General features: G+C 43.7%; 1 protein-coding gene across 1 annotated transcript; it reads right to left on the reverse strand.

Annotated features, from left to right (window-relative positions):
- Positions 1-1,025: 1,025 nt before the first annotated feature.
- LOC109779491 (putative F-box protein At3g10430) lies at positions 1,026-2,376 on the reverse strand. The gene has a single exon (XM_020338116.3). The coding sequence runs from the start codon at positions 2,374-2,376 to the stop codon at positions 1,183-1,185; it is 1,194 nt and encodes a 397-aa protein (XP_020193705.3). The 3' UTR covers positions 1,026-1,182.
- Positions 2,377-12,553: the final 10,177 nt, after the last annotated feature.

The raw sequence follows: 12,553 nt of genomic DNA on the forward strand, positions 1-12,553 counted from the left end.
GTTCCACTATAAACCTTGAAGCGGTGGCCGATCAAGAGACTTGGATTTGGCATGCATTCTTTGGAATGCCTGGATCTTTGAATGACATCAATGTTGTCAACCGGTCACCACTGATGAATAAGATTGCAAATGGTGATTTGCCACCGGTGCAGTTTGTAGCAAATTGCCGTACATATAACTATGGCTATTATTTAGCGGATGGCATCTATCCAAAGTGGCAAACCTTTGTGAAGCCGTTAAAAAAGCCGGAAGGTAAGAAAAATCTTGATTTCCACAATGCTCAGGCGGCGGCTAGAAAAGATATGGAGAGAGCTTTTTGGGATTTTGCAAGCCCAATTTGCTATTGTGAGAGGACCGGCTAGATTTTGGGATCAAAAAATGCTTTGGTACATCATGCACGCTTGTGTGATCCTGCATACTATGATCATCAAGAATGAGCGTGGCCAAGATGTAGACTACTCTGAGTATGAGCTTTTGGGACATTCCGTGCGAGTGCGACGGAGGGCTGAAAGGTGGCCTGTTTTGTTGCCTCCTATCATGCCATTCGACGTTCCGCAGCGCATGATGATCTTCAGAAGGATCTCATTGAGGAGTGGTGGGTATGAAATGGACGACAAAGAGCATCATGATTTGTGCGTTTGATATTGCATTGTTAAACTATTTGTTGCGTTTATTGCACTATTTGTTGTATTGAACGATAAACTATTTGTTTGAGTTGTAATAACGAAATTGAACTATTTATTTTGATTTATTTTTGTTTGTGTTTGATCTTTTTCTTCTGTTTTGGAATGCATATGTTGTTTGTGCGAGAGTCGCGCGCGCTGCATTTTTTTGCACTGCTGGAGCTGCGCGCGCGTGCTGCATTTTAGCGCGGCTGCTGGAGCCAGCGCTGCCCGCCGCGCCAAATCAGGCAATGGGGGCACGGCAAAGTAGTTTTTAGCGCGCGGCGTGTTCGGCGACTGTTGGAGATGCTCTAACATGGAGAGGAATCATATTGCTCTTGTGCATGCCTTGTTTTTTTTTATTGCAAACTTATCCTCATAAAACTCTTATTTTTCATCACACGAAATAAAAATAGTATATATACACATAACGTATCGACGGGACGCGGCATACAGTCGCGCGGGCATGGCTAGTTTGGCCTATACACCTACAAAGATCCGGCTGAAATCCAGCTTTCAATCAACCAGCGATCTTTATGAGCGACGGCGTGTACATGAACACGAGCGTCTTGGCGATCACTCCACTGCGCGCAGAATTACGTCCGCAGTTCTTCAGCTGCCCTCTAACGTCGACCACCACGCGCGCCTTTCCGGTGCCGGCGATGCAGCAGTGGTGCATGGACCGGCCCGCGAGCAGCAGCATCTCCCCTGTGCTCGCGCACATCCCCACCGGCACCACACGCGCCAATATGTACTCCGTGTCCAACCCGAGGACCTGCGTCCACGTCCCCGCCGCCGTGCGCAGCCACACCGTGCCTAGCAAGCTCTTCCACGTCGCGACGACGCACAGCGCGCCGCCCACGTTGCCCAGCGCCACGTCCTGGCACCTCCACCGGCACGGGGGACCGTCGACAACGCTGTACTCGCCGCTCGTCACGTCGAAGGAGAGGAGGGTGGACGCTCCGGGCTGGGCCTGCGACTTGGGGCCGGCGCCGGCGCCGTCGAGGAAGCGGTCGTCGATGACCCAGTACACCGTGCTGCCGACGGACGCGGGGGGCGTGCCGTAGATCGGGCACGGCGGATCACGGGCGGCAGGGCGCCACGAGGGCGGGCCCTGGCCCTGCCCCAGCGCGAGGACCTCGACGCCGATGCTGTACGCCCCGGCCTGGACGTCGTGGACGCGGTAGTAGTAGCGGACCGCCTTGAGCGCGCGCGCGGCCGCGTCGTAGCAGAAGCCGAGGCGGTCGATGCCGGCGCCGCTGCAGCTGGGCGCGCCGCGCGGGAGCCGCGCCGACTCGCCGGTGGCCGGGTTCCACGCGAGCAGCTCCGCGGCGCTGCAGACGAGGAGGACGCCGTCGCAGTGCACGATGCTGCGGTCGAAGCTCCGCGGGGAGCGGAGCTGGACCCGTGACACGGGCCCGCCGCACTCGCCGGACTCACGGTACCGGTATATCTTGAGGAATGGGCCCGACCCGGGGCTGCACGGCGAGACCACGGGCATCTCCGCCCGCCAGCGCTGCAGGTGCGCGCGGGCGAAGGCGGGGTCGCGGCCGACCGTGGCGCTCCAGGCTCTGCATACGTGGCGAAACCGGAGGACATCGTCGGTGGGCAGCCTCTCCAGAATATCGAGAACGACGGCATCGGGAAGTGACAGCGCCGCCGCTGTCTCGTCAGTACAGATCTTCCTCTTCTTCTTGGGTGGATTAGCATCCATTGTTGTGACTACAAACTGCTCTCGGCAATTTAGATAGAACATGTAAATGTAGGATGCGACTACGTCACTGAGCGTGGTCACCCCCTCCCGTTTCTGGTAAGGCCGCTCTGTGCAAAACTACGGGAGTGCGAAATATTTCTATGCGTTGATTTGAGCCCGGTGAGGGTATATATAAACGGAAGTAGAGAAGAGGGAACGAGAAAGACTCGGAGTAGGACTACAAGAAAATCTCTCTATATAATCTACGCCGTTGTAGGAATTGGTGTAGATGTCGACCCCAGAAATTCGCACTCCCGTGATCCGAGACACGCGCGTAAGTGGTTGCCGTCGCCTTGATGCATGCAGAAAAACTCGAACCGGATGAGGCATTGTAGCTAGCATGGGGCCGCCTTTTAACAGGTGCCTGAAAAAAAATGTTTTCATCAGTCATTTTATTTCCTGACAATCAGATCAAGATCCAACCTCATATATCATGCCGCGGACTGTTCATCTTCTTCCCTCCTTCTTCACCGCAGCCTACCTCGCCCCATTCGTCTGCCTCCACCCCCCGCGGCCGGCGGGCGCTACCGCGCACCGCCTCACTGCCCCACCTTCCCCTCAACCTCCTCCCACGGTCATTGTTGGCCACCACTCCGACCGTCCCTCTTAGCCCCGCCTTACCAGAGAAAAACCTCTAGTGATCCCCTCCACCCCAATCCCTAAGATAGATAATGAGGCTATGACTCCCCTCTAGTGAGGTCATGGCTTCCCCTTAAGATAGATGGTGGGGCTATGACTTTCTTCGATGAGATCGGGATGAACTAGAATAGGTAACTGACGCGAATAAAACATTTAGCCACCTGAGATATAGCAAAACCGTGGTAGTATAGGATCACCTCCACATTGTCTACACATGCATCCACGGGGCACACACCTATCCAGCCACGCCAGTTGTCCGATTGCCTCGCGATCCACATAGTCAGTGGCGGAGCTACAAGGAATTTTCTCGGTGGGCCAAGCCAAAGGCAGACAAAAACTTTTGCCCTTGTAGTCCAATTTCACCTTTATAATTAAGTAGTTTTGGCTCATGTTGGGCGGGCCATGGCACTGTTTTGTTCCTACGTAGCTCCGCCAGTGCACATAGTCATTGGATTTCGCATGAGTACATAGTAAGTTTTAAGTTTTTAGTCATCTCACAAAAAAAGTTTTAAGTTTTAGTCTCTGAAATTGTCGATCACACGTTCAGAATCTTATGAGTTTGTCGGTTGCTCGTGCCAAGTTTTAGAAGTTGAAACTTAAAACATAAAAAAATCTATCGTAGGTTTTGAAACATCAGATTTTGTCGGGCGCTCGTACCAACAAGTTATAGAAGTTGAAACTTAATGAAAGTTAAAAACTCATCAAAATGTATTCAAATGAGTCTCATTTGAAAGCCCTCATCATCAAAAACACGAATATGCAAGCAAAATAAAATTTAGACTTTTCATTAAAAAAGTGATAAAAATTTGAAAAATCGAAAGCCAAACGAAAAGAACCGAAATAACTGGTTGCCCTTCCCAAGGGGGAAGGAGGCACCAACGAGTGATCGTTCCCCTGGGGTTTCGATCGAGCGAACTGTTTTGGTGGCGAAACCACCCCAGGGCAAAGTAGGCATAACCGGCCCATTTAGCACGCCTCCTATTCCGATCGCCATTTTACGGGAAAAATTACAAACTTTTGACATATTAAAAACATTAGGTAAAACTGATTTATCAGTAGATAAAGGTTTCGGATGCATTAAAAAAGTTGCCATGATTTTAATCTAAATAATTGCCATTCCCAAAAAACAAAGACAATTACTCTGCAAAAGGTTTTAAAAAAATTGTGAGTGACATATTTGTTTTTTATGAATTTTTTCATGAGATGTTTCATGCCATGTTTGTGAGAATATTTGTTCTTTATTTTGCTATGGACTGGTAAAAAATGGCAAGTCAAAGTATTAAAAATTCTAAAAGTTTGCCATATTACAATAACATATTACACAACAAGGCCGTGATCTAGAAAACAAAAGTTCATAAATTTGCCATGTGACATTACAAATTTATATAAATAATGGACACCACTTTACCGGGTCAAAAAAATGAATTTTCCATATGAACACAAACATTCCATTTTAGAAATGCCATGAGTTAGGGCACAAAAATTATAATTTTTCCGCGTGAAAAATTAACTAAAATTATGTACATTTGACATGTCATAGAAAGCAAAAATGCCAAGGTGTGTAAAATAAAAGTATCATGCTACTTACAATGAAAGCTACCAAGGGCTAATTAAATAAACTTGCTATGGTCTAACTAATAAAATATTCCTGGTCTAAAAAATAAATTGACATGCTACCCAACAAATATATGTTCCTTGGTCAATCTACTAGTATATTTGCCATGGTAAGTCCAATAAGATTGGCATGGTAAGTATAGTTATATATTTGCCATGCTAAGTCTACTAAGTTTGCCATGATCCAAAAAAATTAAAAAATGTAATTTGTGTAGAATTGCCATGATGCTCTAAGAACAAATCATGTAGCATAATTGACAAGGTATCTACAATAAAAATGCCATGTTTAAAAACAAAATGCAAAAAAATTGCAACGATCCTTTTCTAAACTTGCCGTGTCACTAGTGCAAACACTATTTTCTACAAGTTGCCACGATTCAGAAATTTGGAATTTGACATGTGATAAGTAAAAACTTTACCATGGCAAATCTATGTGATCGCAAAAAAATCATTTTATATCAATGCAAACCTGCCATGTGATTCAAAAAGTTGTCATGTTTCAAAGAACAAACTTCCTCTAAAATTGTCATGTGATGATTCCACACTTTTTTTCTCACAAAACTTGCCATACTCTATAGAAAATATTTGCCATGTGACCATTACACTTTTGCCATGTGACTATTACAAAATCTTAGAAATTTTTCCATGATGTTTTCAACAACTTTTTCTAAATTTGTCATGTTCTACGTAAATAGCATTTCCCCCCTAGTTGTACATTGTGTCTAGTTCAAACATTATTAAAAAAATGCAAAAAAAAAGGAAAATAACGAAGCTGTGGCCTCCCACACGTTGGGCCGGGCCGGTCTTGCATTCCCTGAGGAGAGGCTGCCCTACATATCGCAGGAAGGGGCAAACCTATTCCACGCTCAGGTCGCTGGTTAGCCTCCGCGTTCCCTACGTACTGATTTTAGGCGAGAGCTCCTATTGGGCGACCTCCTATTTGGGCGCTGGCCAACATGCCAGCGCGCACCCACTCCCCTCCTGTTTTTTCTTTATTCCGTATTATTATAATTATTTTAATTTTTCTGTTTTTACTTCTTTATAACAATTCGGAATATAAAAAAAGTTCAAAATTTAAGGAAATAATAAAAAATTTGAGGAAATGTTTCAGAAATCATAACATGTCCATGGTTAAAATGATGTTCATGATTTCGAAAAATAAATTGTTCGCCGATTGCAAAAAATGTTCGTGAATTCAAAAATTGATCATTAATTTTAGAAAAAGTTAGATAATTCAAAATTTCATGAAAATGTTTGAACTTGATGAACAAAAAACCGTAAGAAAAGAAATGGAAAAACAAAACACCAGTTCAGGGAACCTTCCCAAAATCGGACAGGATGAAAGCCGAAAGAATGGGTCGTCCCATACAAAAACCATCGCGTGGGGGTACGCGCTACATCGCTAGCACGCGGTATGCGCTAAATAGGAATTCCCCCCTATTAGACGATCGTGAGCGTCAAAATGAATAGTTTTCACTGATAGAATATGCAAAACGAGCTGGCACATTCCTAGGTGTCGAACGATACAAAAATGTTTGGCAAAATCATTGCACGACACAAAATTGTACACACAACCTCACGCTCGATAGCACCGTCGCTGGCCACTGCAGCTAGCAAAAGTTGCAGCACTACAGTATAAGTACTATGTATAGCAGCAAATTCATTTTTTTCCAAAATTTTCGACATTTCTTGGAAAAACATTCAAACCTTTTCCTTAAATTCTTTGAATAATGTTTGACATGTTTGAAAATTGTGAACCAAATTCGAATTTTTGAACAACTTTTAAAACATGGAAAAAAATTAAAGTAGTTCCAAACGTTGAACAGACTTTAAATATACATTCAACACTTTTTTTCATTATATGCTGGAACAAATTTCAATAAACACTGAAAAATTACACTGAAAAAATATAAATCTAAAATACATATTGAACATCTTTCTGATATATGCTGAACAATATTGAAATACACATTGAACATTTTTGTGATATACACTGAATGTTTTTGTAAAATACACAATGAACATTTAACAATTTATTAATATATGGTGAACTTCTCCTTAAATATACAACGAACATTTTTGTATATAAACACACACAAATAAATTTGTATAATACAGGAAAAAAGGAAAAAAGGAAAAACGGAAAGTTAAAATAAAAAAGAAACGAGAACAGAAAAAATAATTTAAAAAGAACGACAGTAGAGCGGCCCAAACCGAGGCGCATGCAGCCCAGCTTCAGCGAAGGCTCGTCCTTTTGACGCTCGCAAGCGTCAAGTAGTATCTGCCATTTTAAGTCGCAGCCACTACTTTCCTTTCTTTTACAATTTTCTTTTTTCTTCCCTTTTTTCCTTTTCTTTTTTCATGTTAGTCTTTTCTTTGCATTTAGTTTTTACTTTTCATTTATTTTTATTCTATTTTTCTATTTCATTTTATGAACATCTCATCAAATTCGTGGGCATGTTTCAAAATGATGATTTTTTTATTAATTTTAAAAAAATTGTGAACATTGCTCAAATTTGTGAACATATTTCATTAATTTTCAAAAAAACACAAGATTTTTAAATTTGTGAAAATATTTCGGTTTCGAGTTCTTATGAAATTGAGAACATTTTTCAAATTGACTAGCCTATTTTACAAATTGGCAAAGAATGTCTGAATTCATGAACAATAGATAAATTAATGGAAATTTTCCTAAAATTTTTGAGCATTATCAAATCGTCAATTTTTTGGATAGGCAAACATTGATTGAAATTTGGGAACAATTTTTGGGATTCATGTACATTTTATGCTTGATAAACATATTTTACGAATACCTAAACATTTTTTAAAATTAATGAACATGTTTTGAATCAGGAAACCATTTTCATTTGATGTAATTTTTATAATGCAGAACTATATTTAAATTTTTGTGAGCAGTTTTTTAATTATTCATGATCCTTTTTCTGCATAAGCGAACATTTTTAGAATCGTGAAGTTTGTATTTTGAATCGGCGGATATTTTTTTGGCAAACTTAATTTTATGTGCAATTTTTTGTTTGACGAACATTTTCGTGAAATGCATGAACATTTTCCAAATCAGCAAAAAAAAATTGAATCGAGGAACTCCTTTTTTAATTCATGATCATTTTTTGATTTTCATGAATATTTTTAGGAAATTTATCAAGAAAAAAGTCATTCACAAACAATTTTTGAATACGCAAACAATTTTTCAAAATCACGATCATTTTTATGTGTTGTAAAAGAAAACAAAATTGCCATGATCCCGAAACTAGATTTGCCAGGCTCGAAGAACTTAATTAATTTGCCATGGTCCAATTGCGATTGAATTGAACAAGAAACATGAGTAGAACTAATGTTGCCATGTGTCATGGCAACTTTGCTGGAAATGTTCTAGATACCATGATCCGTGGACTATAAATGCCATGATCCACACAATATAATTCCCATGATACGGACACTAAATTTTCCATGGTCCCATTCAAAAGAAAATTTGCCATGTTGCAAAAAGGGAAGAAATTTGCCATGGTCCATATAGCTAAAACTTGTCATGCCGCATAAACTACATTTGCCATGATCCATTAAACTAAATTGGCATGGTCCAAACAAAAATAATCTCTGTGAACAAAAGAAAATTGCCATGCTCCAAAAACTAAATTTGCCATGCCCTCTTCAGCTTTGCCCCGTTCCAACTTCTTTCCTCATCTCTTTCACATTGCTTTGTTCTTCGTGGGCGCCAAGCACACTGCTCTCAACCCCCCCTACTTTTCCCTCTCTGCACACCCTCTCCCTCATCCTCTATCCTCACGACAACACGACATGATTTAATCAACGACGATGGAAGCTACAATCGTTGGTGTGGTCGAGTTGGATGCAATGACGCACTCGACGGCGAGCTATGAACCAGCGGCCACAGAGTTGCAACTGCCGGTTGGCAAGATGCACCTGCGGAGGGGGGGCACTGCTGGAATCGACCATCAATTTTATTGTAACCAACATGGAGACGAGTTGGAACCGACCAACATTTTTGGTGGAACCAGCATGGAGACGAGTTGGAGTCGACCAACAATTTTGTTGCGACGCCGAAGACTATTGGGACCAACATGTCAACTAGTTGGAACCGGTGCCCGGGTTCGCTGGAACCAGCGAGCAATTTTGCTACCACCGGCCATTGCCGGAGCTGGCACTAGCAGATGTTTCTTCTACAACTCGTGAAGCCCCAAGCTGAAATGAGCAGAGATTTTTGCCCCAAGCTGGACCAGCAATTTTTTTTTGCTACATCGACTGTAGCGTTTGTTCGGCGGCAATATCTTTGATATTTGTCACAACTGGCAACCTCAAAAGCTTCCGCCGAGAAGATTTTTTTGCTACGATGGAAGCTGCATCCGGTGAGCGGGAGGCTGCAACGGGGGGTTGGGGACGTGTGACCATGCCGGTGGCAAGCGGTGCTGGTGAGGGGGGTGCAAACGCCTATGGCTACTGGCTAGCCCGGCGGTGGCACTGAGCGTTCTCGCCGGGAAGAAGGAAAGAGAGAAGGAGAGAACCTAAAGGAGAAGGTTAAATGCGTTTTTGCGAAAGCCAAATCCGAGGAATGAAAACACATGAATCAGGCGCGACCGAGTGAAATTTGGGCTATTCGTCGGAGGCAACACGTTCCTGCGAGAACCACCCCGTCCCGTTCTACCCGTTCGATAATTATGTCCACACATTTTGCCGGCTAAGGCCAACTCCACCGCGCGACCCCAAACGGACGTCCGTTTTGTCCGGATTCTGTCCGTTTGGGTAGGGCAATGGGGCCGTGTCCGGGCGTGTCCTTGGATGCGGTGGCCGTGCGCTGGGCGCACGGCCGCATCCGTTTGCCCCATCCTGTCCGCGTCTATTTAAAAAAAAGGAACGTTTCAAATGTAGGGTAACGCGACAGAAAATAAAAAATTTCCGACCTACGCACCAGCCCAGGACCACTATGGAGACTGCATACATGGTTTGATCTTTTTCGTTACCGACTCGTAGCGCAGCGGGAAGTAGAGTCGATGACGATCGGCGGTGCAGATCCCCGCAGCTAGGATTTACAACCTCCCAACCGCGAGGATGAATACCCTCATCTGCTCCTCAGACAGCCCTCCGGGAGGTGGTCGAACAGCCCCCCGGACGGTGTCGCGGACAGCCCTTCGGGAGGACCTTCGAAACTCGAATGGTCACTCGGACAGCCCTTCGGGAGGACCTTCAAAACTCGGACGGTCACACGGACAGCCCTTCGGGAGGCACTCACGAACTAAGACCGAAACTACGATATCTCTACAGAGTTGCACACATACGGTGTCATCTATCCGGCAGGGCTTCGCCGTCCAGAATTAGTTCCTGCCGGAACCCAGACAGCCTTACGGCTCTACGAAACTATTTCGCTGGGAGGGAGAGAGAAGCCAGATCATGCATGGCACTTGTATGTGAGAAAGAGTGAGTGTGGAGGGCTGCCCCTCCACCTCTATTTATAGGAAATCCCAAGGGGTAGGGTAGTTTAACACAAAAACCCAAAATGCACATGAATGAAGTCCTTCCTCAAGGGCATAAGAGTGAAACCAAGGAATAAGAGGGGCTCCAAGGTGGAGCCCCAAGTGTGGCCGGCCACACCCCTTGGGGGGGCCCCATGAGGGCCTCCCAATCCATCCATGTCATCCCTAGATCTTTTGGGCAAAGCCCCAAAAGGTGGCTTTCCATAAAATATCCCAAAAAGCACTTTCAGTATTCACGACGACATTTTTCAGCGTCCGTTCGAACTGAAAATATCTATGTGGGCTTAGAACATTTCCAGTACTCACCATAATAATTTTCAACGTGTTCTAGAACAATTCTAGTTTAGTGATTTTCATCTGCGAAAAGCATCTGAACCGGTTCCTGCAGCTCCGGAATATTTCCGGTTTTTATTTCTGAAAATTCCAAAAAGTTTCCAGAATGATTCTGGTACCCTCCAAGAATTATCAGGCATGTGCCGAAACCATTTTGACTTAATGGCATACCCCGAAACAACTATTTCGGTTTTACCGAAACTCATCCGGTGACCTCTCTCTGCGGAACTTTTCCGCTGTCCGAAACTTTTCGGTGTCCGAAACTTTTTTGATGATTTTCTCTCAGACTCCCTGTCTAGTATTTAGCAGATAGATGACCCTTAAGCGTGTGACCCTATAGGTTCGGTGAAGTATAGACATGACCCGGAACCCCTTCCGATCAATGATCAACATCGGAGCCGTGGACACCCATATTGACCCCTATACCCACACGAATGAATATTCGAGTGAACCTCCAGTTGCAGTGAGCTATTCCTGTTGCTTCGTGATATGTCACAAACACCCGAGGTGAGATTTGTTGCATCCCCGTGGACGAACAATTTGTCCACCATGCAAGTTACCTCGTTACCGGTTTTGTTCTCTTTTCTCGTTTTCGTGTTCCGGCATCCCAGTGATCAAATCACACTGTGTCTGGCCAGACGATGATGGATACCGTAATACCGAGAGGGCCCGAGAATATCTCTGCATCGTCGGATGAGAAAATCCCAATCTTGAGCTATCAAGTTACTTGACACACTTTTCCATGAACCCGTAAGCCGCCGTAATAGCCACCCATTTACGGATGACGTTTAACAAACCCCAAAGTTCATGAAGCAAGCATGAAGAAACTCGATACTCTCATGGTCTAAGGAATCATGCAAACGTTAACCATCTCTATGTTATGCACCATTAACTTGTGACGAATGAATCTCTTAGCATAACATCAATCCGGGTCGATTCAACACAAATGTTCTCTTAACATTGTGCCCTCAAAATTGCTGGCATAGACATGCCCATGATCAGGAAAACAGAACCATCATGCAACAGTTGAGCTAGTCTTAGAGGCCAGACTAGGAATACTTCTTACCGTTTATTATTCCACACGTGCATATGAGTCTTCCTCCGAGCCTCGTGGATATTGCAGACTCGAGAATCATTGCAGTTATAGCATGGAACATAAACATAATTATGAACTCGGAGATAAATAATATCATTTATTATTGCCTCTAGGGCATATCTCCTATAGACTCCCACTTGCACTAGAGTCAATAATCTAGTTAATGCTAATGCACTTTACACCTATGGCATACTGGTGTAAAAAATGCTTCGCATGTGGTATAGCCTGATGTCCATCGGATCTGACAATTTCAGCTCCGTGTGTATCTCTGCATATCCTCGCATTTTCATGCTTTCACAAAATTCATATTTTGTGTGGACTTGGCGTTGTATGTATGTGAATCATAGGTCGAACCTGGATTCCTCAGACTGAGTTATGGAGCAACTACCTGCAGTAGTGTCCCATTGACAAAAGCCATCTTGGAACCATACTAAGTTCATGAATGAACTATATGATTCAACATCTTCTTTTGTCGCTTCTAAAGCGTCAACATACTTAGTCATTTGTTATAGAATTCGCCATAGTATCCTGTTGGGAACAATTTCCAACTACCGTGCCACCATATTGTGTATTACACAAAACCCTTAACTTAAATCGAAAATCGCATGGAGGAAAGATGAAGACTGTATCGATGTAACATTTTACAACGAACTCTTCATGATCTCCGCTTGCAAGAAAACATATCATCAGTATTTACTCTAGTACTCAATGACATCTTTCACTGTTGTCCCACGATCAGTACTTTGATCACTTTAGTATCCATTGGGAGTATCGGACATATCTGGTTGTTTTACATACCATGGAATACATGATTAGTCCAAAACACGAAGGTGTGTGGAATCTCATCATGTATTTTACTCCTCAGTGTTTTGGGACACCGAGTCTTGTAAAAACTCTTTCCATGTGACTTAGTCAAGAATCACTCCTTGGCGTTTTAAATGCTAAATAG

Source organism: Aegilops tauschii, chromosome 6 (assembly GCF_002575655.3).
Source record: "Aegilops tauschii subsp. strangulata cultivar AL8/78 chromosome 6, Aet v6.0, whole genome shotgun sequence".
NCBI classification, from domain to species: domain Eukaryota; kingdom Viridiplantae; phylum Streptophyta; class Magnoliopsida; order Poales; family Poaceae; genus Aegilops; species Aegilops tauschii.